Genomic DNA, 25,077 nt, shown 5'->3' with positions numbered 1-25,077 from the left:
ATGCAGCACTTGGATCCAGTGGAACCAATGCTGAAGGCCCCCCCTGGCTGGAGGGTAAAGAAAAGAAGAAGCAGGATCTGTTGGTACCAGTGGTGACCTCAGTACTGGGACACTTAGAGAATCAGTCTATAAGCATAGCTCTGGATGCTCCATCAGTGCTGCCTCACCAGCGTGCTGACCCAGGTCCCTTTGGAATCTCAATGGGCACCCATGGACTCGGGATGCAGAGACTTGCCTAACGCCGGAGGAGATATTCCTGCTGTACCTGCAGTGTCCACTCCTCATGGGCCCGTCCGTTTTTTGGGATGTCCCCACACCTGACGATGAACTGCTGTTCCTGCTGTGGGAGAGGCCCCTTTCCCGTCCATTGGACTGAGCTCTCCGGTACTGACAGTCCTGCCGTTTCTGACAGAACCATTATCCAACTCAGAAGTCTCAGGATGTAGCCCCATCAATATCTCCACTGCTCTGCAGGAGCCCGGACATGCAGCTGAAGCACCCTGATCTGCTTAGCTATGACATTCTCCTCTTCTTCCCCTCCCCCTGCCTCCCAAGAAGCCTGATACCGCTTCCCCATGGGCTCTCCCAGATGGATGGTCCCCTCATTCTGACCCTACTGGAGCCCATGGGACCTGTACCACAGACATCCAGCGCCATTGCAAGGATCCTTTCGCTCCTGCCAACCAGCTCTGTTGGTATATGAGGAGGAAGATGGGTAATCAGTACCACCAGTTCCAAATGGAGCCTCCTTGTCACCAGAGGAGATGGTCATCCTTTTGCCGCTCTCTCCACCGGATGACCACTGACAGTACCAAGAACTTTTGCAGAGAGTGGCTACCAACTTAAAAATTCCACTGGAGGAATTCCAGAACCCCCAACATAGTCTCCTGGACATCCTTCAGCCACAGGGAGAGTGCATGTGGCCCTTCCTATAAACAAGGCCATGCTGGAACCAGCCCAGATGGTTTGGCACACACCAACATTGTGCCCCCACCCCGAAAAGAGCTGAGAGACAGTACTTTATGCTGGCTAGAAGGACCGATTACTTAGTCACGCACCTGTCTTCTAATTCACAGCATGTCAGCACCTGCAGTACAACTTCACCACGTGCAGTAGGCTGGCAGAGCTTAAGTACAAGTGCCCTGAAGATGACAAGGCCCAGCGCTAGGCCTTAGTAAATGAAGGAAAATTAGTGGCAAAGTTGGCCCTCCAGCTGACACTGCATCCCCCTTCTGTGCAAGTGCACAGAATTCATGTCCTGCAGATTTCTTGGCTTCCCCGCAGAAAAATGACTTTCTGACAGGGAAGCAAAGAGAAGCTGCAAGAGCAGTCACAAACCACTCCCTTGCTCCGCAGGTACATCATTTCGGGCACCCAGAGCAGCCGGTGGAGAGGTAAATCCCCACAGGGTTGGGGACACACTATACAGTGGCTCCAACCCTGAGCTGGGATCTGCTGCTAGTCCTGGCTAGGCTGGAGACAGGAGAGGATGGGACTTTCTCTTCCCCTGCATGGAGTGTCTGGAACTGTCTCAGATCCACCCCTAGAAACCTCCCACCGGCTGCCGGAAGCTCAGCATCCTCCCCTGTTTCCTACCCCCATCACTCCTCAACTGTGAGGGGAGAGGTCACTACAAGGAGCTGCTCCCCCATCCGCCCAACCCCCTGTGCATCCAGACCTCCTGTACCCAGTACACCCAAAACCCCCTAGCTCTCCATACGCAAACCTCACCGTGTTGGACTTTCTCAACCCCTGCATCTGGAGACCCCTGCTTCACAGAGGGGAGATAGGCAGGGTCCCAGGGTGTTTCTGGGGCAAGCCCAGGCCTTGTGCTGTGTCAGGGACAGGTGTAGCCTCACCACTGAGTCTGTGTCTGGAGGGTGGGGGAGCTGCAAGGTGATCTCCTACCTTAATGCAGCCAGTGGCCCATGCTCCCCACTGCTTTGCGGGATCCTCTGCATTTATTTATGGACAAATAAAACTTGCAGAATTTTAAAATACTGTGTGCAGAATTTTAATGTTTTGTCACATAGTGCCCTCAGAAGTACCCATTCCTTGGCCACCGGACTTGTGGCTTCACTCTTCTCGTTCCCGAGAGAGGTCCAAAACACCATCAAGGATTTCCATTTAGAATAAGCTGATCTTTTCAGTGATAAAACAAAAAGTGCATTCTCTGGGATCCATGTCACCAACAGTTTTCAGGAGCTCCTTGCCTTTCTCATGAGGATCACCAAGGGAAATGCTTTTCTGTTCCATCTTTTCTGCCTCAAGCACAGGAAGAGTCTTTCTTAGGGCAGAAGCAGACAGGTTGGACACTCTGCTAACTAATATCTCCTTATCTTCACCACATGAGGCTGTGATGCCTCCCCCAACTTCTCTGACAGACTGTGCCAAGCTGTTTCAAGAGCTAATTGAATGAATTGCCTAAGTCAAGATCTACTTAGAGTGGGTTGAAGAGTCCCATCATAAGCTGTTAGACATTCTACACATAGCAGTCTTCTATCAAACAGCATTGCGAGTAAATGAGACTTTGCTAGATGGTCTTGGAACGTTCCAATAGACCCCAGCGACGATATCACCAACATATATAAATGTGCAGATTAAAATTATTACATTTAGCCAATAACTCAATTTCTGTTTGCATACCCTCTGCCTAATGCCTTGGTTGTCAAGAAATGGGTTTTGGAGTTTATAACCTCAGGCTATTCCAAACATTTAATCTCCATCTCCCCAGCTCACCCTCCTGCCTCGTTCCTTTTCAGGGACCCATCTCATGCGCGTTTGCTGAGACTAGAAGTAATTTCTGTCATATGTAGGGGTTATAGAAGCTGTTTGAGTCCAGCTCAGAAGGAAGGGATTCTGGTCCAAAAAAAACCCCCTCTGGATGGAGAGCAATTTATTTCCATCTCCAGCCCTTAAACACCTTTGTGCAAATGCAGAAATTCAGGATGGTGACACTTGCTGGTATTTTCCATTGCTGTATTCTAGGGATTGGTTTTTAGGTTTGATCTTGAGGATGAGAATTTTTGCATCATGATTTACCCCTCCCATGGGATGTTTTCTTTGTTTAATAGTCAACCAGGATCACTTGCAGTATTGTGCTTCCCATCAGTTCCTTCTGCTCGGAGGATATTCTTGAAGGCCCTGGTAGTAGTAGCTACTACTTCATTTTCCTTGGATAGTTGTCTTTCCATTCCTTCATGGTTGTCTGTTCAATGGACACTCTTACAGCAAAGTTGCCTCTATAGTAAAAACAGCTGTGTCCCTTTTCCACAGGTTAGGAGTTGAGCCAAACAAACAAACAAACAAAAATCCACTTTGACCCCACTGCAACTGGATTCATAGGATCTCCTCTGCGTGCCGTAAAAGCCAAAGCTTACCATACCAGGTACAGATTTGATACTAACAAACCACACTTATTTGAATTAAGTCCACAGACTGTCAAGAAATTGTCTGGTTAAGATACATGGCAGCTTGTAGCTTTTGTGATGCAGCATGCCAAGTTACATTGTGTCTGCTTGCAAGGATGGCTCAGAACAAGTGCAGTCTAGACAAGATCGTATCTGTCCCTCATTGAGTATTGGGTTGACTCGGGTGGTGGAAGGACCTGTCCAGAGTATGTGCAGGAGGTCCCTTCACCCAACCTCCTGCCAGTACTATAACTTCAGATTATTCCTCATGAGGTGCGAAGCACATATAGGGGGGACACTGCTCAGCACAAATGGTGTGCCCAGCACTTGTCTCCATATCAACTTCCTGGAATTAAGAGCAGTCAGGAATGCCTGAATACACCTTACTCCCTTCCTCGGGAACCAGTCTGTCACGGTCATGACAGACAATGTTGCATTGGTGGTATTACATAAGCCATGACGTGAGGGGCGAGATGCTGTGCTGAGCATCCCTTTGTGCTGAAACAGTGAAGTTATGGAACTGGTGTACAATGAAGAACAAGGTCATCTCACCCTTTTACCTTCCAGGTGTACAAAACACCAGAGCCAGCAACCTGAGCAGGCACTTCTCCCAGGTTTGAAGGTGGGAGCGCGACTCTCCAACTCAAGCATATTTTCATAACCTGGTGATTCCTGGAAGCGTGGACCTCTTTGCAACCACTGTGAAAATAGTGTGAAATTCTGCTCTGTATAGGGTGGATGTGGAGAGGAGATCATCAGGCCATAGGGGTGCATTTCCCACCTATTGGACAAAGGGCCTTCTCTCTGCATATGTATCGACATTACTGCCCCTGAAGGTGCTGAACAAGATCAAGCAGGACAAAGCCAGGGTTGTCCTAATTGCACCAACTTGGCCAAGAGACGTTAATTGATTTGTCTCACTTTATCCTTTATCCTTCCAGTTGTTCCCCATTTGTTATCCCACAGTTCTGGGCACTTTTCCTCCCAGAGCTTGACTCCTTGATGGTTCTTGGGGAATAGTGAATACTCGACAGAGGTACAACAGATCCTATTAAACAGCAGAAAGATCTGGAGCAGAGCTAGCTACTTTGAAAAGTAGAGATTTCATCACTGGTGTTTTCACTGGCAGTTTTTCCTACCCATTCCCCTCTTTGCTGTTCTTGATAATCTTTTGGAATTAAGGTCAGACCTTAGCTTGAGTTCTGTCAAAGATCTGGTAGTAATCACAACTTTCCCTTTACTGGAGGGGTGCAGGTGGGGGTTCAGTATTTGCCTAGCCCACACTGACAGAGTTCATTAAAGCACTGATAAATTTATTCCCACAATAAGCCAATCTATTCTGGTATGAGGCTTGAAGTTGGTTCTTAACAGCTTCATGGAACCTTCATTTGTGCCTCTAGCTACAGTAGTTGTTTTCTGTCCCCCTTGCCTATTAAAATAGCATCACTTCTGCACCTGGGCCCGATCGTTAGGGGCATTAATATTGGAGCCCCTTTACAGTATTAAGGAAAAAGTTTCATGACAGCCGCATCTCAAACTTCTACCTAAACCATTCTTCCATTTCTGCACTAACCAGGCCATAAACCTTCCTCTGTATGTGTGGTTCCCACTCCCCCATCCGTTTCCCAGCCACACCAGTCCAGGGCAGAATCTGCATTCCATACTCGGAATGTCAGAAGGGTGTTAGCTTTGTATCTGGACAGAGCCAGACCATTTAGAAACTCTGACTGTTTCTTTTGTGGCTCGATCAGAAGAATATACACTTTCCACCCAAAAGACTTCAAAATGCGTTTCTGGGGATATTCTGAGTTGTTATAAGCTCACTAATGTTCTGTCCCTTTCTAGAGTAATTGCCCACTCAACTAGATCTCGGTCCACATCTATGGCACTGTTGAGAAGTGTGCCAGTCACTAAAATTTGCAAGGTCGTAACTTGATCACCAGTTCAGTTTTTTCCAAACAATATGTCTTGATACAGGCTTCCAGGTCAGATACTGCCATTGCCAGTGCTGTTTTGTCAGCAGTCTTAAATCTGATTCCAAAGCTGCTCCCTCCTATGGATGCTGGTTGGCAGTTGCTTGAAGTGGAGCACCCATCAGGACACCCTTGAGAAAGGAAAAGTGGTTTAATTTTACAGGAACTGAAGTTCTTAGAGACGTCTTGATAGGTGCTCTACTGTTTGCCCTTTTCCCCCTCTACTTTGCAGTCTGTCTTTTGGTGATAGCAAAGGAACTGAGGGCTATTTGCCTGCATGGCTTCCCGTATTCTTGTGACGGGACATGAGGTGGTCTGGAGCCACCTGCGTGTGCTGAACAGGCACTGTTACCAAAAATGTCAAAGATGAACCTGAAGTGGAGTGCATGTAGGGGGATGCACCTCAAAGAACTCGAGTTACTATACAAAGTTACTAACCTCTCAATCTACAAGTGGCATTATTTAAACAGTAGACTACACTTGGATTAAGTAAGAATTCTACATTCGGTGGATGACTAACTGTATTCCATGGGTGGATGCATAATTGAACCTTATTTATAAATAAAATGTACAAATTGACTTTAAGTTAATACTAACTACTGTAAGAATTATTTTCTTTTAAATCTAAACTGCAGTAGAGATGCTCTGGACACCTGAGTTCACAAAACATTGGGCAGTTGGATATTCCTTGTTAGTACCTTGCAGCATGTGAGTGAAATCAATCTCTTATTTGTAACTGGCTTGACATTTATAAGTAGACTAAATTTCCTTGCACTTAAAAGTTTAATTTCTTCAGAGGCTTCCCTTAATGTATACGAGTTCAATCTCCTGGACGTCATTGATTCTTGGGCATCTCTCGGGTCTTTTCTGATCTTGAGTTTTTGCATGTTGATTACCTTACTCTCTCTCTCTCTCTCTCTCTCTCTCTCTCTCTCTCTCTCTCTCTATATATATATATATAGTGGCAAAGTACCTGCTTCTCCTCAGCAGGTTTAGTCCTTTTTAGCCTTGGAGACACAGGCTTTGGCAAAGCAAAATCCTTCCAGGTCACACAGGGTCTGGCTGATCCTTCCCTCAGTTAGTCCCTTGTGCTGGGTTTCTCCCCTTCTGGGGACAGAGTGCACTCTTCCTTGCTGGAAGGGTTCAGAGCCTTGCTGCACCAAACTTGCTGGCAGCTTCTCTGCTTCTCTCTCCCTCCCCCCTGCTTCCATGCCAGGGAGGGTTTAAAAAGGTCTCCAGCAGTTGGGGCCAGCAGAACCTAATTAGTTCCCTGGTAACTCCTTTTCCAGCTGAACCTTATTTCCTCATGGCTATCTCTCCTCAGTGGATAGGGAGAGGTATTTTAACCCCCCCGGGTCTAATTACTCTCCTTCCCTTTGTAGCCATTTGTCCTTGGTTTGCCACATATCCCCCCCCCCCAACACTACGGGGTTGGGCTACTTGCACCCTCGACAGGCCATCCGCATTGCCATGTTGTGTTCCAGACCTATGTTGTACTGTGAACTGGAAGGGTCGGCGCGACAGAAACCATCTTGTTACTCTCGCGTTTTTGTCCTTGTTTTGGTGCATCCACTGCAAAGGGGCATGGTCCATGACCAGAGTAAACCTCCGTCCAAGTAGATAGTAGCAGAGGCGTTCTATGGCTCATTTTACTGCCAGGCATTCCTTCTCCACTATGGCGTATTTCTGTTCCCTAGGTAGGAGCTTCCTACTGAGGAAGAGGATGGGGTTTCGTCATCTCCGACCATTTGTGAAAGCACCACCCCCAGCCCTACTTCAGAGGCGTCTCTTTGTAGGATAAACTCCTTCCCCCAGTCCGGAGCTACTAGTACAGGGTCTGTGCAGAGGGCCGTCCTCAGATCCGCAAAAGCACCTTCGGCTGCAGCAGAGCATTTTACTATGTCTGGGCCCCGAGCTTTGGTTAGGTCGGTTAACGGGCATGCCCTGGTGGCGAAGTGGGGAATGAACCGCCTATAGTACCCCACTAGTCCCAGGAATGCTCTGACCTGTTTTTTCCGGAGTGGTTGGGGCCACTTCTGTATAGCTTCTAACTTGTTGAGCTGGGGCTTCACCACGCCCCTCCCCACTATATACCCAAGGTACTTGGCCTCAGCTAACCCGATCGAACATTTTGAGGGATTTGCAGTCAGTCCTGCCTTCCTCAGGGTGTCCAGGACCGCTTCTACCTTCTCCATGCGCATCTCCCAGTCGGGGCTATATATGATGACGTCGTCAAGATAGGCTGCCATGTACTTTCCATGGGGTCGTAACAGTTTGTCCATTAGCCGTTGGAAAGTACGGGGGCCCCATGCAATCCAAAGGGGAGAACAGTGTACTGATATAGTCCTTCTGGAGTTGCAAAGGCCGTCTTCTCCTTGTCGTCCTTGGCCAGGGGGATCTGCCAATAGCCCTTGGTAAGGTCGAGGGTAGACATAAACCATGCCTTTTCCAATCTGTCAATCAGCTCATCTATCCTGGGTATAGGGTATGCATCAAATCGGGACACCTCATTCAGCTTGCAGAAGTCATTGCAGAACCTCATACTGCCGTCCGGCTTAGGCACTAAAACCACGGGACTGGACTATTGACTATGAGATTCTTCGATGACTCCTAAGGCCAGCATCTTCCTGACCTCTCTCCTAATCTCTTCTCTCTTGGCCTCCGGGATCCGGTATGGCTTGATGTTCACCTTCACTCCGGGCTCTGTGAAGATGTGATGGTGAACCTCAGTAGTCCTGCCTGGCTTTTCTGAGAACACATCCTGGTTGTGTTTGATCAGGTTGATCACTTCTGATCGTTGTTCCGGAGTCAACTCCGGGGATATTTGCACCAGGTCGGGCTGGTTGCTTTTAAGGGATGGAACCCCCAGCACCACCACCGGAGCTTCTCTATCCTGCCAAGGTTTCAGCAGATTTATATGGTAGATCTGCTCCAGCTTCCGGTGACTCGGCTGTCGGACCTTATAGTCGACTTCTCCTATAGCTTCTATTACCTCATATGGCCCCTGCCACCTGGCCAGGAGCTTGCTCTCTGCTGTGGGTATGAGCATCATCACCCCGTCCCCTACCTGGAACTTCCAGGTCATTGCTTGATGATTGTAGTACGTCCGTTGTGCCCCTTGGGCCTTCTCCATGTGTTCGCGCACAAGGGGGGCGACTCGGGCTATTCTGTCTTTCATCTGCAGCACATGTTCCACAACGTTTCTCCCCGGATTCGGCTGTTCTTCCCAGTCTTCTTTAGCCAGGTCCAGTATGCCAGCTTGAAGGGGGAGAATCCAGTGGAAGCCTGAGGAACCTCCCGTATGGCAAACAGCATGTAAGGCAGCAGGGCATCCCAGTCTTTCCCGTCACGACTAATCACTTTCCGTAACATGTTTTTCAATGTCCTATTAAAATGTTTGACAAGGCCATCGGTCTGGGGATGGTAGACCGATGTTCTAAGGGTCCGTATGTGGAGCATTGTACGCAGGCCTTCCTCAGCTTAGACACAAAGGGGGTCCCTTGGTCCGTCAGGATCTCCTTCGGTATTCTTACTCTGGAAAAAAACTGGACTAATTCTTTGGCTATGGTCTTGGACATGGTATTCCGTAGGGGTACGGCCTCGGGGTAACGGGTGGCAAAATCTAGTACTACCAGAATGTACTGATGGCCCCGGGCTGACTTCTCCAATGGTCTTACTATGTCCATAGCTATTCGCTCAAATGGAACCTCGATAATTGGCAGAGGTACCAGAAGGGCCCTTAAGTATGGTCGGGGCCGATGTATTTGGCATTCCGGACAGGAGGTACAATATTGCCGGACTGCCGCATAAATGCCAGGCCAAAAAAACCTCTGTAGGATCTGATCAAGGGTCTTATCTACCCCTAGATGGGCCCCGAACAGATGACTGTGGGCCAGATCCATTACGGTCCTCTGATGCTTCCGGGGGACCAAGAGTTGTTCTATGACTTGCTCTTGGACCTGGACTACTCTATATAGCAGATCTTTCTTAATCATGTAATATGGCCCTGGGCCCTTAACTCACCCCTCCACAGGGACCCCATTTACCTCGACTACTTCTTTATGAATATTGTGGTATATGGGATCATTGGCCTGATCCTGACCAAAATTCCCATGTGCGGTCCCCATTTGTCCAAATTCGGGGGGGTCTACCTCCGTCTCCCCCTCGGGAAAAGCCCCTGGGGAACCAGGTCCAACAATAGGGTTGTTGATGGCCGACCCAGTCCCACTGTCAGTTGAGCCCCTTCTTTCCTCTTCCAGTGTAGACTTCTGGTACTGGGTCAGGATCCTCGTCCCCGTCCTTTTATCCGCCCTCCATTCCCTCCGAGTCTTCCTGGACTTCCCCGGCGGGGAGAACAAATTCTGGCTAAACTCATGGATGGCTGGGGGAGGATCACCTATCTGGGCCACACCCTGGGTCCCAGGGTCATTATTTTCTTCTACTTCGTCCCCAGGGAGTAGGCCATCAACCTCCGGGAAGTCTCGTCTGATAAGGACAGGGTAGGGGAGTTTCGGAACTACTCCCACTGTCAACTTAGTGGGGTTTCTGAGAACTTCTATTCTTATGGGGATGGTTGGATAATAGTTGACATCCCCATGCACACAGGATATTCCTGAGCATTTGGCCTGGGATAGTTGGTCCTGCCTGACCAGCTTCCCCGAGACTAACGTGATTGCACTTCCCAAGTCTATTAATGCTGTGGTCTCTATACCATTCACTTTAACGGGCCTAGTGTATCTGAGGGACCATCGCAACCCCGACCAGACTTATTAGATCACATGGTCCCCCTATATCTCCCAGTTCACATTGCGTAGGCTTTCCTAGATTTGGGCATTGGGCAGCAATATGCCCCAATTCGCCACAGGCATAGCATTGGTACCCCACTCGGGACAGCCCCCTATTTTTCGGGCTACTGGGATTTATCCTGAGTCTTTCTCCCCCAGTCCTCCAGTCTCTCCAGGACTGCTGTCTGCTCTTCCCATTGTCCGGCCTAGCGCTAGGGCAAACTGGAGCCTCGGCGCAGAGACTGGTCTCTGATTCTGGCGCCTTCCTTCCCCGGTGGTCCAAGAAAGTTCTTGGGCTGCTAAGTGTATCTCTACAAGAGCAACTAGTTCATCATTAGAGGAGGGATCATTTTGGCGGACCCACCCTCGTATGTCCAGTGGCAACCCCCTCATGTACCTGTCCAATACCAGGATTTCCACTACTTTCTCCGGCCCATGGGTCTCGGGGCAGAGCCACTTCTGGGCGAGGTGGATCAAGTCAAACAGCTGGGACCTTGGTGCTTTGTCATCCCGGTACTTCCACTCGTGGAAGCGCTGGGTCCTTATGGCCGGCGTCACGCCTGACCTCGCCAAGATTTCCGACTTCAGCTGGGGGTAATCCATAGCTGCTTCTCTGGTCATGTCAAAGTAGGCCTTCTGGGCCTCCCCACACAGGAATGGAGCCAGGAGGCCTGCCCACTGGCCTTGGGGCCAGGCCTCCCGCAGTGCCATCCTCTTGAATGCAAGGAGATATGCCTCTATATCGTCGTCTGTTGTCATCTTCTGTAAATAGTTACTCGCCCGTAGCAGCTGGGTCCCCTGGACCCCGTGCGTCAGTGTGGTCAGGGCTTTCAACTGGGTCACTACTTCATTCAGGGTGGCTCGATCTTGGGCTGCCTAGTTCATCAGCAACTGGTTTGTCTCCTGTTGGACACGTACTGACTCTTGCTGGGCCGCCACCTGTACTCTGGTAGCCTCTTGCTGGGCCGCATTGGCCTGTATCAACGCCTTCACTATGTCCTCCATTTGTATGTGTGTGTGTGATTTTACCTTGCCCTGAGATGGCTTGCCACAGAGCCTCACTCACTATGACATCCCACCCCTGACACCAGGTGTGGCAAAGTACTTGCTTCTCCTCAGCAGACCTTTTTTGCCTTGGAGACACAGACTTGGGCAAAGCAAAATCCTTCCAGGTAGCACAGGGTCTGGCTGATCCCTCCCTCAATCAGTCCCTTGTGCTGGGTTTCTCCCCTTCTGGGGACAGAGTGCACTCTCCCTTGCTGGAAGGGTTCAGAGCCTTGCTGCACCGAACTTGCTGGCAGCTTCTCTCACTCTCCCCCCTGCTTCCATGCCAGGGAGGGTTTCAAAAGGTCTCCAGCAGTTGGGGCCAGCTGATCCTAATTAGTTCCCTGGTAACCCCTTTTCCAGCGGAACCTTATTTCCCCGTGGTTCTCTCTCCTCAGTGGATAGGGAGAGGCCTTTTAACCCCCCTGGGACTAATTAGTACCCCTCCCTTCATGCATCCGATGAAGTGTGTATTCACCCACGAAAGCTCATGCTCCCAAACGTCTGTTAGCCTATAAGGTGCCACAAGACTCTCTGCTGCTTTTACCCCTCCCTTTGTAACCATTTGTCTTGGGTTTGCGCCCCCCCCTCCCTTTCTCTCTCTCTCTCTCATATATATATAAGAAAAATGAAGAGAAGTGAAAAGAATGTTGTATGGCCAGAGCATAATGCTGCAAGTCACACTGTTAACTACCAAAGAAAGTATGCTGAAGGACATAACGAGGTGTGATTTGTTTAACAGCTTGTGGAGCAAGAATCTTTAGTACTACATTCTCTTTAACCACAAACAAACAAAACCTGAACAAAAAAAATAACCCAAAAGAAAAACAAAAAAAACCCACCCTGGTATCTATGAAACTAGTTAGGTGATAGCACTTGAAGTAAACAACAAAGAAGATTTGGGTTCTAACCACACTGGAGATGTGTAGTTGTAAAGTGCATCATACATTTCTATGGTATTTATAAGAAACCTGAGTACATGTAAGTTAAACTACAGAATTGCTTAAGTAAATGTGTAAAATATAGTGTCTCTTCCTGGTTAGTAAAACCAATCCCACCAAATGTAGCCTAAAAGCTATATTTAGTTGCACTTCACATGTTCTAATGGTTACCAACAAATGAGCATCAACCTTACCTTGGGGGTGGGGGAGAAATAAAGTACAGATACAAAGCTAGATTAAAATAAATGATTTAAAACAAGATTTCTTGCTTGCTGATTAAAATTTGACTTCTATCACTGATTTTAAATCAGTCCATCCTGACAATGTACAGCACAGGGATGTCAGAGCTGTCAATTGTCCTGATTACTTTTAAATATCCATTGTGTCATCAACTTTACCGGCTGATTAACAAATCTGCCTTGAAAATGAGTTAGTAACTGTAAGCTATTGGGGATAAAATCATAGAATCATAGAATCTCAGGGTTGGAAGGGACCTCAGGAGGTATCTAGTCCAGCCCCCTGGTCAAAGCAGGACCAATTCCCAACTAAATCATCCCAGCCAGGGCTTTGTCAAGGCTGACCTTAAAAACCTCTAAGGAAGGAGATTCCACCACCTCCCTAGGTAACCCATTCCAGTACTTCACCACCCTCCTAGTGAAAATGTTTTTCCTAATATCCAACCTAAACCTCCCCCACTGCAACTTGAGACCATTACTCCTTGTTCTGTCATCTGGTACCACTGAGAACAGTCTAGATCCATCCTCTTTGGAACCCCCTTTCAGGTAGTTGAAAGCAGCTATCAAATCCCCCCTCATTCTTCTCTTCTGTAGACTAAATAATCCCAATTCCCGCAGCCTCTCCTCATGCGTCATGTGCTCCAGCCCCCCAATCATTTTTGTTGCCCTCTCCTGGACTCTTTCTAATTTTTCCACATCCTTCTTGTAGTGTGGGGCCCAAAACTGGACACAGTACTCCAGATGAGGCCTCACCAATGTCAAATAGAGGAGAATGATCACGTCCTTTGATCTGCTGGCAGTGCCCCTACTTATACAGCCCAAAATGCCGTTAGCCTTCTTGGCAACAAGGGCACACTGTTGACTCATATCCAGCTTCCCATCCACTGTAACCCGTAGGTCCTTTTCTGCAGAACTGCTTCCTAGCCATTCAGTCCCTAGTCTGTAACAGCGAATGGGATTCTTTTGTGCTAAGTGCAGGACTCTGCACTTGTCCTTTTATATACAGGAATTGAAGGGAGGTTAATGCAACTTTTCTGCCTTGACTGAAAACATACTTTTTTTTTATTTCAATAGTTGAACCCATTGTGAGCCTAACAAAGGGACCAAACTCTTTAATAGATGGTGAAAATAAAAAAATAGCAGCCATTTGTACAGCAGCCACTGGAAAACCTGGTGCAGATATTGAGTGGGAAGGAGGTTTGGGAGAAGTGGAATCCATTTCTACTTTATTTCCAAATGAAACCGTGACAGTTGTCGCTCGGTACAAACTCATACCCACCAAATTTGCCAGAGGAAGACGCATAACTTGTGTTGTGAGGCATCCGGCTTTGGAAAAGGAGCTGAGATATCCTTACGTGTTGGACATACTATGTAAGTATACAAAAAGTTAACTGTTGCTTTTACAGAGCTAGGGAGAGGTGAAGTAAGTTAACCAAGGACTTGCAGCAGGTCACTGGCCGAGCTGGGAGTAGAGCCCAGAACTCCTGAGACACAGTCAGTTTCCCCTACTTGCTGAGACACATTCCCACTTACCTTTTTATTAACTTGGTTTAATTACCCATTCAGATTCCTCCTATGTTTCTTCATGGACCCTTATTATTTTTAACAAATGTGACTAATACTCAGATGTTGAAGCTGAAAATTCAATTCCTCCCCTTAAGCTTTACAGGGTCTGGTGGTTGCCATTTCTTTCACACCTGGAATAATACAAGTCATGATGTCGCCAAAGAACTTCAGTGATAAAAATGTTATGGGGTAACTGTGCTTAACCAGATCACTCACTACACTACTGAGAGTGTTGGAGAGAGCGGGGATCATTTGAGAATCCCTCCACTTGGATGTTTATTTTCTCTCTTAATATAGATTTTTTTTTGGTTTGTTAAACTTGATGTCCCTAAAAGAAACAAGTGACAGAAGATGATAAATTACCAAGCCCCCCTCCTTATTTGACCCTGAGGTCTACCTTGTAATAATAATCTTTATAATTTCATAACTGCACCTTCCATCTCAGCTGTAGAAATGTGCAGAGCTTTCATTGGTTAGTAAGGTTGGGGGAGGATAGCTCAGTGGTTTGAGCATTGGCTTGCTAAATCCAGGGTTGTGAGTTCAGTCCTTGAGGGGGCCACTTAGGGATCTGGGGCAAAAATCAGTACATGGTCTTGCTAGTGAAGGCAGGGTGCTGGACTCAATGACCTTTCAAGGTCCTTTCCAGTTCTAGGAGACAGGTGTATCTCCAATTATAAAATGTTTGTGTCTTTATTGCAGCAAATAAGTTTCTGTGTATGACCAGATTGTTTTGGATCCTACATCCTGCATCCGAAGAAGTGGGTATTCACCCACGAAAGCTCATGCTCCAAAACATGTTAGTCTATAAGGTGCCACAGGACTCTTTGCTGCTTTTACAGATCCAGACTAACACGGCTACCCCTCTGATACTTGACATCTTTACTATTGTTAGCATATCACAAGCAAAAAGTGTGGCACATGTACTACTTCAATTTCAGTTCATTAACAAATACAATAAAAGACCTCTTTCTAGCCCTTTGCTGGTGAACTTCTGGCTACTTGAAAAACTCTGTCTTGATGGTCAGAGATTAAAGCCCTAACAAATGTAGGGCTTGTTTACAATGCCTTGCTGTTTGGATTATCAGTGAATATCACTGCTCACCAAGTGCTGAGCTGCAGCTGCCCCATGTGGATACTGGTGGGTGTGAACGAAGAGGTTCTTAAAACAGGACTACATTCATGTGAATTTCGGAACCTCTTCGTTCACACCCACGGCATCCACGCAGGGGAGTTGAAGTACAGCATTTGGCGTGCAGTCCTTTTCACTCTCCCATAGTGCAAACTGCAGTTTGAAGACATGGCCTTAACATATCTCCCTAGATTGACCACTAATAATGCGGTGCTCTGATGGCCTGCTGACTTTGACAAGAGTTGCCCCCAAAATAAATTCCAGTCAGTTTCTCCCCTTTGAAGAGTAACTTGTAACTTGCCATAAAGAAGTTGAATTTCTTAAAACTTTACATTGTATGCTATGTTGATCGTTTCGATGTGCTGTTACAAACATCAGTCCACGTAACCCAAAATAGATGCCTAACGTTGGGCTATCAAATATATGACCAGAATTTTCAAAAGTCCAGAAAAATTTGGGTTCCTAAGGATTCAAAATGTTAGCTTTAGGCATCAATTTTCAAACACAAACTATAACACACTAATGGGTGTGCAGGAGAGGGGGAAAAGGAAGTGTAGGATGTAGATCTCAGAATAGAAAATATTGATGGGTTAGAGTAACTTAATTACTACTTCAGAAAAGCAACTGAGTGGTAAAAATATTTTAAAGATACTTTCGCTCTTTACTGAACATCAGGTCCCTTGCTGTAATCTGCTCTATCAAAAAATTAAATATTTACCATCAGTTACTAGTTGGTGGCATAAACACATGACCAAAAGAGAATGTTCAGTAAATTTAAACAACCGTTTCTTTTTATGGTAACCACTGGCAATCGATTTGGTTTATTAGGGATGGGAATGATGTTGAGACTTTAGTATAATTATTGATTTTTTTGCCTTCAGTCATCTTGGGGAAATACCATAATAAATAAACTTACGGTCTGAGAATGCCGTTGATAGTAAAATTGTTAACATGGAATCAAGAAACATTTGAAATGGTATTAAAAGACTAAAATTATGACCTATTCCAAGTAATACACAACCTCCTTTAACATAGCCTTACAGTATCCTATCAAGTAAACCCACTATTAACAACTTGGAAGAATTGTAAAGAATATTTTTAAAAGACAAGTATGTTCTATTCAATCAATGAACTTTTGACAATTTTAGAACAGTCTGTATTGAAGGATTGGCTGGTTTTAATGTCTGTGATTGAATTTGGAAAGAACTTTAGACTGTTACACATTTTTTCCCCAGTATTAGTTAGAAACGAAGAAACGTTAACACCTTCCAAAACAAATTATAAAAAGATACGGGACTTCATACTCACGAGAACTTGCCTACTGGTCTTTAAAATTGTGTTGAGCATGAATAGAGAAGCAGTTCTGCTTAGTGCTTTGTTTCAACGTATACTAACAGTCTTCAACTGAGTTCAGAATCTCTGCACCTGAACCGAGTAGAGTATTGTACCAGAGTGGTCATAAATAAAATGTAAGAATAAGAAGCCAGTTGTGAGAACTGTTAATACTCCATCCAGGCCCTGGGCCCTGATACGCGAATAAGGAAGGACGTTATCATAAGGTGTTTTTTTATGTGTAAATATAAACTGCAGATTAACAGACTATTAAGGCAGTCCTGTTGAGGAAGACTGCCAGTTTTTAAACTGCTACTCCCTACATGTTGTTTGCATTTGTGCGCAGTCTGGAGAGAAAAATGCTGCATCCTTACATTATTGATGACAATAGCTGAAGAGAGACCGGCCTAACAGGAAATTGCCAGTCTCTATAATGTAACCTTTCTGGCTTAGCCCAGTAGCAATAATCAATATCCATAATATGCCTCAAACATAAATTAATAGTAACGCTAAACTATATAAGAGTTGGGAAGATGTAGCTCCAGGGGGAAAAGAGAGAGAGAGATTTCAAGTCCTGCTCTCCTTTTCAACCTTCGGGCCACCTGCATTTGGAGGAAGTAGTTGAGCCTGCTGTCCTGGACTGAGCACAACTATCCTACTCTGAATTCTGACCTCATATTACTTAAGTTGCTATACCTTTAATTTTCACTGTAGCAGACCCTTTCAATTGGCATGTCAATTATATTTCAATGTTTACATTGTGTTGTAGAATACTGTGAATTTGCCTCAAGCATCCCAGTTGAAGCCTTCCAATAAATGTGTATTTAAAACAGTCAGACATTTTCTACAGCTGGGTTACTGTGAGATTCTGTGGGTGAGACTGAGGGGTTGAAAGAAGTTGGGAAGATGGGATTCAGATTGGGAGCCATGATCACTATTCATTGCTTTTGGAGTCCTTTGAAAAGAAGTAAAACAAAATTGAATGCAGAATACGCTAAAGTTCCTTGTTGGTTTGACTAGCACTATTAACATAGTGTGACAAAGCTCCTCCTCTACCTTGGTGGGTCCTGCGCTTATTGGCTGATTTGCTCACCTCAGTGATCTTCCCCACAGTCTGGGTCAGCTCCTCCTGTGTCTGATCAGGAGTTGGGAGGTTTGGGGGGAACCCGGGCCCGCCCTCTTCTCCGGGTTCCAGCCCAGGGCCCTGTGGATTGCAGCTGTCTATAGTGCCTCCTGTAACAGCTACAACTCCCTGGGCTACTTCCCCATGGTCTCCTCCAAACACCTTCTTTATCCTCACCACAGGACCTTCCTCCTGGTGTCTGATAATGCGTGTACTTCTCAGTCCTCCGGCAGCACACCCTCATCCTCTCACTCTCAGCTCCTTGTGCCTCTTGCTCCCAGCTCCTCACACGCACACCACAAACTGAAGTGAGCTCCTTTATAAACCCAGGTGCTCTGATTAGCCTGCCTTGATTGATTCTAGCAGCTTCTTGATTGGCTGCAGGTGTTCTAATCAGCCTGTCTGCCTTGTTTCCAGAAAGTTCCTGATTGTTCTGGAACCTTCCCTGTTACCTTACCCAGGGAAAAGAGACCTACTTAACCTGGGGCTAATATATCTGCCTTCTATCACTCTACTGTAGCCCTCTGGCCTGATCCTGTCACAGTAGGCACAGTGCAGATACCTACTACAGTATAAATCATTAGCCAGAAGTTACTCATGTTGTATGTGCAATTCATGATTTACCACCGTGTAATATGATTTTTTTTTAATTCACAGAATTTGGTATATTTGAACTATTGAAGTTAGTACTACATTATGCTAAAAATTGACATTGTTGATGTAAAGACAAACTAAAAACATATGGGGCCCACTGATTTGTTTTATGTTAAGCCTCTGATGCCAACTACCCATGTATATGTGTAATTTACTAAGATTTCCAGGTAGGACTACCATTGCTCGTTGGAGATTAAGCACTGCCATACTGTTAGTTAAATACAACATGTAGACATATCATTCTAAGCAATGCATCTCCTTTTTATTAATGTACTTTGAATACTGGAATGTGAAATGACTCATATTTTATAGATGCCCCTGAAGTTTCAATAACTGGGTATGATGGAAACTGGTTCATTGGAAGAGAGCGTGTTCAGCTCCGGTGTAATGCTAACGCAAATCCACCACCCACGGACTTTACATGGACCAGGTGAGTGTTCATGAAAACGAAAGATGAATTTTTCCATTTAAATACACAATCAGTATTTTAATAAAGAAGAGTTTTGAAGGGTGTTACTGGCTTATGACATAGTGGAAACAAGGCCCTTTGACTGCTACTAACTTGTCTGGTTTCAGTACATGACTAATGCACATTCTGTGTAGTTAGAAATGACTGCTGTTGAAATATGTCCCATACTGATGCATCAGACATATGGATTGAGACATGTGGATGTTGTAAAGAAAAATATTGGCCTTATATAGCTGATGGCTCCTAAGGAGCAGTAGGAATTGGGGTGGGAATGCACAAGTGAAGAATGATTGTTACTCTGAAGTCTGAGCAGTTACCAATGCTTTAGGATAAAGCTCCTTATTTTTATAAATGGAATAACTTCTTTGACAGGTGATTGTGGTATTGAGTTTCTTGGGCTTAGTGTAAGACATTGCAAAGACCTGTTGTTCAGCCTTCCTCCTCCGTGTGAGCTGGGGACGTGTGTAAAGCAAAGACGCAAAAAACCTGGATATTATTTGAAGAAAATTATGTAAAATTGATATTACATTGAAAATGGGGATGGAAAACACTTGAAGTCTCATTTCAGTCATCAAATTTACCATGCCCTAATGAAGAGTAAGCCACTGTATCTGCTTCCAAATAAGCTGCATGAGATGGCTCCCCTCATGACTCAAAACTTAAGTCAACCCATGTTGATATCTGGTATCTCTGTATGGCTTCCTGTTGTGTGATAAAAGCAGTTTTTCGTGACTCCAATATGAATTGGATGCCTTTACTGAGAGTCCTGCTGCTGCCATCTGTAGTCTTGCATGTTAAGTACATTCCCCTGGAGGGAGCCACTTCCGGAGCAAATATATGGCCCCAAAAGGTAACTTCCTTTACTTCAACTTCACTTGGTCGGTCTGTCTGAAACAAAGAAAAGAACTTGTGTAAGTGTTTAAGTGTATGTAATGCACAGTAATAGTGCTATGAAATCACTGATAGTAATAGTGCTATAAGAAGCATTAAAGATCAGCTGTGGTACCACCTTGTAGCCTCAAGTTGCTTCCTGGATCAGTTAGAAGAAAAAAGACTAATAGTTTTAGCTTTGTCTACACTGGAACTTCATTGGCAAAACTTTTGTCGTTTAGCAGTGTTGCACGCGCGCGCGCGCGCGCACACACACACACACACACACCAAACAGCAGAAGTTTTACCGATGAAAAGTGCCAGTGTGAACAGTGCTTTGTCGGCAGGAGTCGCTCATTGCACGACTTTTAGCGGCACAGCTGTAGTGGCACAGGAATGTCGCTAAAAGTGTATAGTTTCTTGAATGGAACCTCCTAAACGGAGAACAAAACATGCTATCCAAGTATTACATTAAAATTAAGAAACAAATGAAGTAGTCTCAATTGGATCACATTTAAACCAATTGGATTAAAAAAAATCCCCTCCTATCCTCTCCAACATGTTATGGTGCAGGTTAAAATTAGTTAGGACAAATAACTAATCTAGTTTTAAAAGATATGTTAACCTTCTCAGTAAAGGGGCTTTCATAACACTTAAACCAATTCCCAGATTTAATTTCATTCCTCATGTGGTATAGACAAGTCTAACATGGTTTGTAAAAGAACTTAATTTCAAGAAATTGTAGATGAACTTGTATACAAATTTCTTTCAATAAACTCTTTGGCAGAAACTTAATCATGAGAAGAATGCCGACTTTAAAAAGTTGAGGTTGCAATTTATTGGCAGGATACTGGGCTACAGTGCAAAGGGTCAGACCACTGTTATGCAAGGCTGGATAGCTGGGTCATGTGTGGGGTATTGTACTTGCTTCTGAAAAATGTAGTGGCATTTGGGGAAGGCAAAGTTAGAATCTCATCTGTACCTCTTTGTCCCAGAAAAAACAAATTCAGTTGAAGTTGATTTCAAATCCAGTTTAAATTCTAAATAATGTGTTTGAATTGAACTGGTGCAGAATAGCTGCATTTTTGCATTTTGTCCACTGAATTTTAAGGTAAAGGGGCTAGGTTATATTCTCAATAATAGTAATAACACACGCTGAGCGATCTTAATAACCTGGAAGTAGATAGACAAATCCGTACATGAGGTTAATGAATCCTTATTTGGCTGGGAAGATGACAAACGAGTGTGTATTGCAGCTGTGTGTTGTGTTCACGCAATGAAATGACAATAAAAGTCCATGCATGTACAATGACAAATAACAAGTACAGATTTGTGCATGTTTAGCCGCTTGACTCCTGTGGTGGGAAGGCTTTGAGATTGGCAAGGAGGATAGCTATTAAGCTGCAGAAAGAAAACATTTCTATAGTTGTCTACCAGTCACTGGCCTATAGTCAGCAAGATCTCATGTGGAAGAAAGTCTGAGGATGTTCATTCACTGTACATGTTGAATTTTTAGGGTATTGTTCATGAAAAGTAGCTGTAGCATGTGGTGTTGCATGGCAGACTGTGACACTTCACTCATGGAAATACACACACACACATTCTTCTTTGAGTAGTGTTGTGGGTGCTCTACATCAGTATACGCTGCCTGCTCATGCGCTCTTGATCAGCGATGTTTGTCAGTGGTGTCCGCACCTATGCCCTCTTCACCTTCATACCCCAATAAACTGCCAGTGTCTTGCAACAGAGCAGTCCGTGCCCAGTAGTTGAACTATGCAGCTGGCTACCCTTTGCTTTCTTATGCCTTTCTCATTTTAGTTTCTTCTTGGTGTTTTTTTTTCCTGTTAGCACAAGTTCACGCTTTGAGAGGGTTCACCCCTTCTTTCCTCTGAGTCCCTGTTCTCTCCCTCAACCCCACCCTCACCTCCTGGCCCTCATCTGCAGCCCCATATGTGGGTTATGCTGAAGACCCTGGACTTCAAACCTTTCCATATGTGCCACAAGTCCTTCCTTTGGAGTGATGGAGATTCAACCTGCCTCTCTGCTGCTTGGGAGAAATCCACATTCCCTCTAAATGTAAAGTCTACTTAAGATTTAAAAACAGATCTAAAAAATAGAGGTAGGAAAAACATACATTCCTATTTATGTAGTGCTTTTTGAGACCCAGGCGGTGAGTCACCCCCAAATATATTGGTTCCATTGACCAGCTCTGCTTTGGCAGTAACCAAAGACACTAGACTTCCCAAGGAAAGACCCCATTCTCCAGAATCAGACAAAAAAGAGAAAGTCACTTCCTCGATCTGGGTCTCAAGAGACCTCATGTCCAAACAGATATTGCCGAGGCTCCCTTTCCTGCAGTACTGTGATCACAGTAGCATACCTAGAAATCATCTAGAGAGCTTCCGACACTGGCATCTGACTCAGCCTTCATTTTAAGAGTCGGAGGCAAAGTCCTTATTGGTACAGAAGTGGTGAACTCCATCTACTGTTGCACTTCTGTATAGATGAGTCTACAAAAAGTATTATATCCCTCCAAGAGGCTCAGTATTTATGCTCTCAGCTCTTTAGTGGTCAAGACTTTTAATGAATGGAACAGACTGCATTAGTCCTGTTCAACACCATTGGACAAGGATCTAAAATGATTGGATCTGCTGGGTCATAAGAATTGCTAGTTGGTCTCCTGGTAGTTCAGAGTGGCTTGTTATCAAATCCTAATGACTAAATGTGACTTGGGTTTATTAAAAATGTTCATCTTACTGAATATGTGCCTCAGGAGCAGAGAGAACAATTTCAGGCCCTCATTGCAGAAGGTCAAACAGCTGCCAAGGCATCTCTCCAGGGTTTGTACAATTGTCAGTTGCATATAATGGTCTATGGTTATGGCAGTAGTCCTGTGCCAACCTTCCTAGCTGTGGTTTTCAGGCCTCCCCTGGGAGGTACAAAATACTATAGAGGACCTTCATTTGAGGGCCCTCAAGTTGTTGAGTGACAACCTGGATGGGTCCCTCCATTCTCTGAAGAACTACTGGGTGACACTAAGTTCTCTAGGCAGCTGTATACCTGCAACTAAAGAAAATACATCAGGTTACAGAGAACTCAACATTTTTGCCCAGTCCACTACCAACCTATGAGAATGGCTGAACATCCCCTGCACTTGCGCACACAGAAAAAAAACCAAATTCCCTAAGGAAGGGGTTTCCCCTTCCACAACCTCCCAGCCAGTGATAATCTTCAGTGTCTGTTTTGATCCATTGGTTGATAGTAATAGGTAATAATTGGAGATATACCAATCTCCTAGAACTGGAAGGGACTTTGAAAGGTCATTGAGTCCAGCCCCCTGCCTTCACTAGGTAGGACCAATTTTTGCCCCAGATCCCTAAGTGATCTCCTTAAGGATTGAACTCACAACCCTGGGTTTAGCAAGCTAATGCTCAAACCACTGAGCTATCCCTCCTCCTGAGGGAGGGATAAGGTACTTCTTGCTGTGGATCTTACATTACACTTATTCCCCTCCCACCCTTATGGGGATTCTCTCTCCTATTACCTAATTTCCTGGAAGCTCATCACTTTGGACAGATGGATCCTAGAAGCAATTTTCACATGCTTCTCCATCAAGTCCAGCTCCTTACCACCCCATTCCTGTTTAGAGACCCGTCTCGCAAAGACTTCTTAAGGCAGGAGGTGAAATTCCTTCTGGCTCTGGGATAGATTGAACATGTCCCATCAGACTTAATTGTGAGAGGATTCTGTTTCATCAGGATAGAATTCTCTTTTTGGCATTTTCCTGTTCAGAAGGCACCCCATGAGGGGTCAGGAGAGCAGACCAATTCTGGACCTCAGAATTTAAAACACCTCCATCCACTCCTGATCGTTCAGAATATGACCCTAGGAACAATAATTCTTCTTAGAGTGGTTGTTCATGTCCATTCAAAGTAGGTGTGCGCGTGCCGTGTGCATGCCAGCCAGAAGATTTTTCCGTAGCAGCATCCGTAGGGTCGGCCCTGGTGCCCCGTGGAGTGGCACCACTACGGCGCCCTATAAAGGGGCCCGCCGACCCTCCGCCCCCTCAGTTCCTTCTTACTGCGGGTGACAGCTAGCTGGAACTTCTCTTGCGCATAGCAAGTTAGCAGTTTCCTATCCTTGTGTATAGACCAGAAAAGAGGCTCCCCGCCGCCTCAGCACCGCTCTCCAACAGCATCAGGTGCTGCTCCCCGCCGGTCCTCATACTCAGAGACCTCAGACTCAGAGGCAGACTCCTACCACTCCAGCCGGTCGCAGAGCAGGAGTCAGTAGGCCAGGCGTTTGGTCCTCGATCAAGGTCGGCCTCGGTCTCCTCGGCATCGGTGGCCCCGGTGCAGCTGCCTCCTGCACCGGGCAGGGGTGTGCCGTATCCAAGTTCAGCACCCCCTAGCCGGGCAGCGGCACCAGCAGTGGCTTCAGTTTGAGCTCCGCAGGCACCGCCCGATACGCCAAGCCGCTCACTGGTGACCCCGGTACCGGTTGTGGTGCCGCATTTAGAATCGGAACTGGCACCACAACCACAGTACCGTGTACCACAGGACCCCAAAGGGCTTCATGCACCGGAGGAAGGGCCAATCCATGTAATTTCCTCATCTTCCTCCCCGGACGAAGCGGTCTTGGGCATGGCTGTGGCACCGGCCCTGGAGGACATGCGAATCCTCCAACAATTGCTCCAGTGAGCAGCTCAGAGCCTCGCAATCCAATCTGAGGAAATCGAGGTGGATGCGGACCCTGTAGTAGACATCCTGGCTCCCTCAGCGCCATCCAGGATGGCTCTCCCGCTGATGAAGACCATAGCGGATACATCCCGCACCTTATGGCAAACGCCAGCCTCACTGGCCCCTACTGCCAAGAGAACGGAGCGGCGCTATTTTGTTCCCTCTAAAGGGCACGGACACTTGTACGTACGTACACACACACACACACACACACACACACGGACTCCCTGGTGGTGGATGCGGCCAACCAGTGGGAGTGTCAAGGGTTTCAGGGGTCAACACCAAAGAGCAGGGATGCTAAAAGACTCGACCTCTTTGGCAGAAAGGTGAACTCCACGGCAGGCCTACAACTCCGCATTGCCAACCAACAGGCGATTGTAAGCCGATATGGTCATAACACGTGTTCAGCCATGTCGAAGTTTACGGAGCTCCTTCCCCAGGACTCGAGGTCAGAGTTTTCGGCCCTAGTGGAGGAGGGAAGCTGATCTCTCGGGCCTCTCTCCAGGCTGCCTTAGACGCGGCGGACTCGGCCTCGCACACCCTGGCCACGGGCCTGGTCATGCAGCGGGGAGCCTGGCTCCAGGTCTGGGGCCTGCCCTGTGAGGTCCAGCAGACAATCCAAGACTCCCCTTTGAGGGGCAGATGTTACTTTCGGAAAAGACGGACAAGCGTCTGTATAGCCTAAAGGACTCGAGGGCCACGCTTCACTTGCTGGGCCTGCATACCCCTGCGACCCAGCGCAGACAATTTAGGCCGCAGACGGCCCCATGCCCCTACCTGCCTCAGACTCGCCAGGAGCTGGGGCGC

The 25,077-nt window shown here is 46.3% G+C and overlaps 1 protein-coding gene across 1 annotated transcript in view; it reads left to right on the top strand.

Annotated features, from left to right (window-relative positions):
- Positions 1–25,077, top strand: part of LOC120375382 — an 82,425-nt gene that overhangs the window by 38,305 nt on the left and 19,043 nt on the right. The window contains exons 9-10 of the mRNA XM_039496003.1: positions 13,463–13,759; positions 18,505–18,622. Coding sequence (XP_039351937.1) covers positions 13,463–13,759; positions 18,505–18,622 — 415 coding nt within the window. The remainder of the gene's footprint in view (positions 1–13,462; positions 13,760–18,504; positions 18,623–25,077) is intronic.

The sequence above is a fragment of the Mauremys reevesii genome, linkage group 12, assembly GCF_016161935.1.
Source record: "Mauremys reevesii isolate NIE-2019 linkage group 12, ASM1616193v1, whole genome shotgun sequence".
In the NCBI taxonomy this organism is placed as follows: Eukaryota; Metazoa; Chordata; order Testudines; family Geoemydidae; genus Mauremys; species Mauremys reevesii.
The sequence above is the reverse complement of the archived record's forward strand: the minus strand, read 5'-3'. Positions and strand labels throughout refer to the sequence as shown.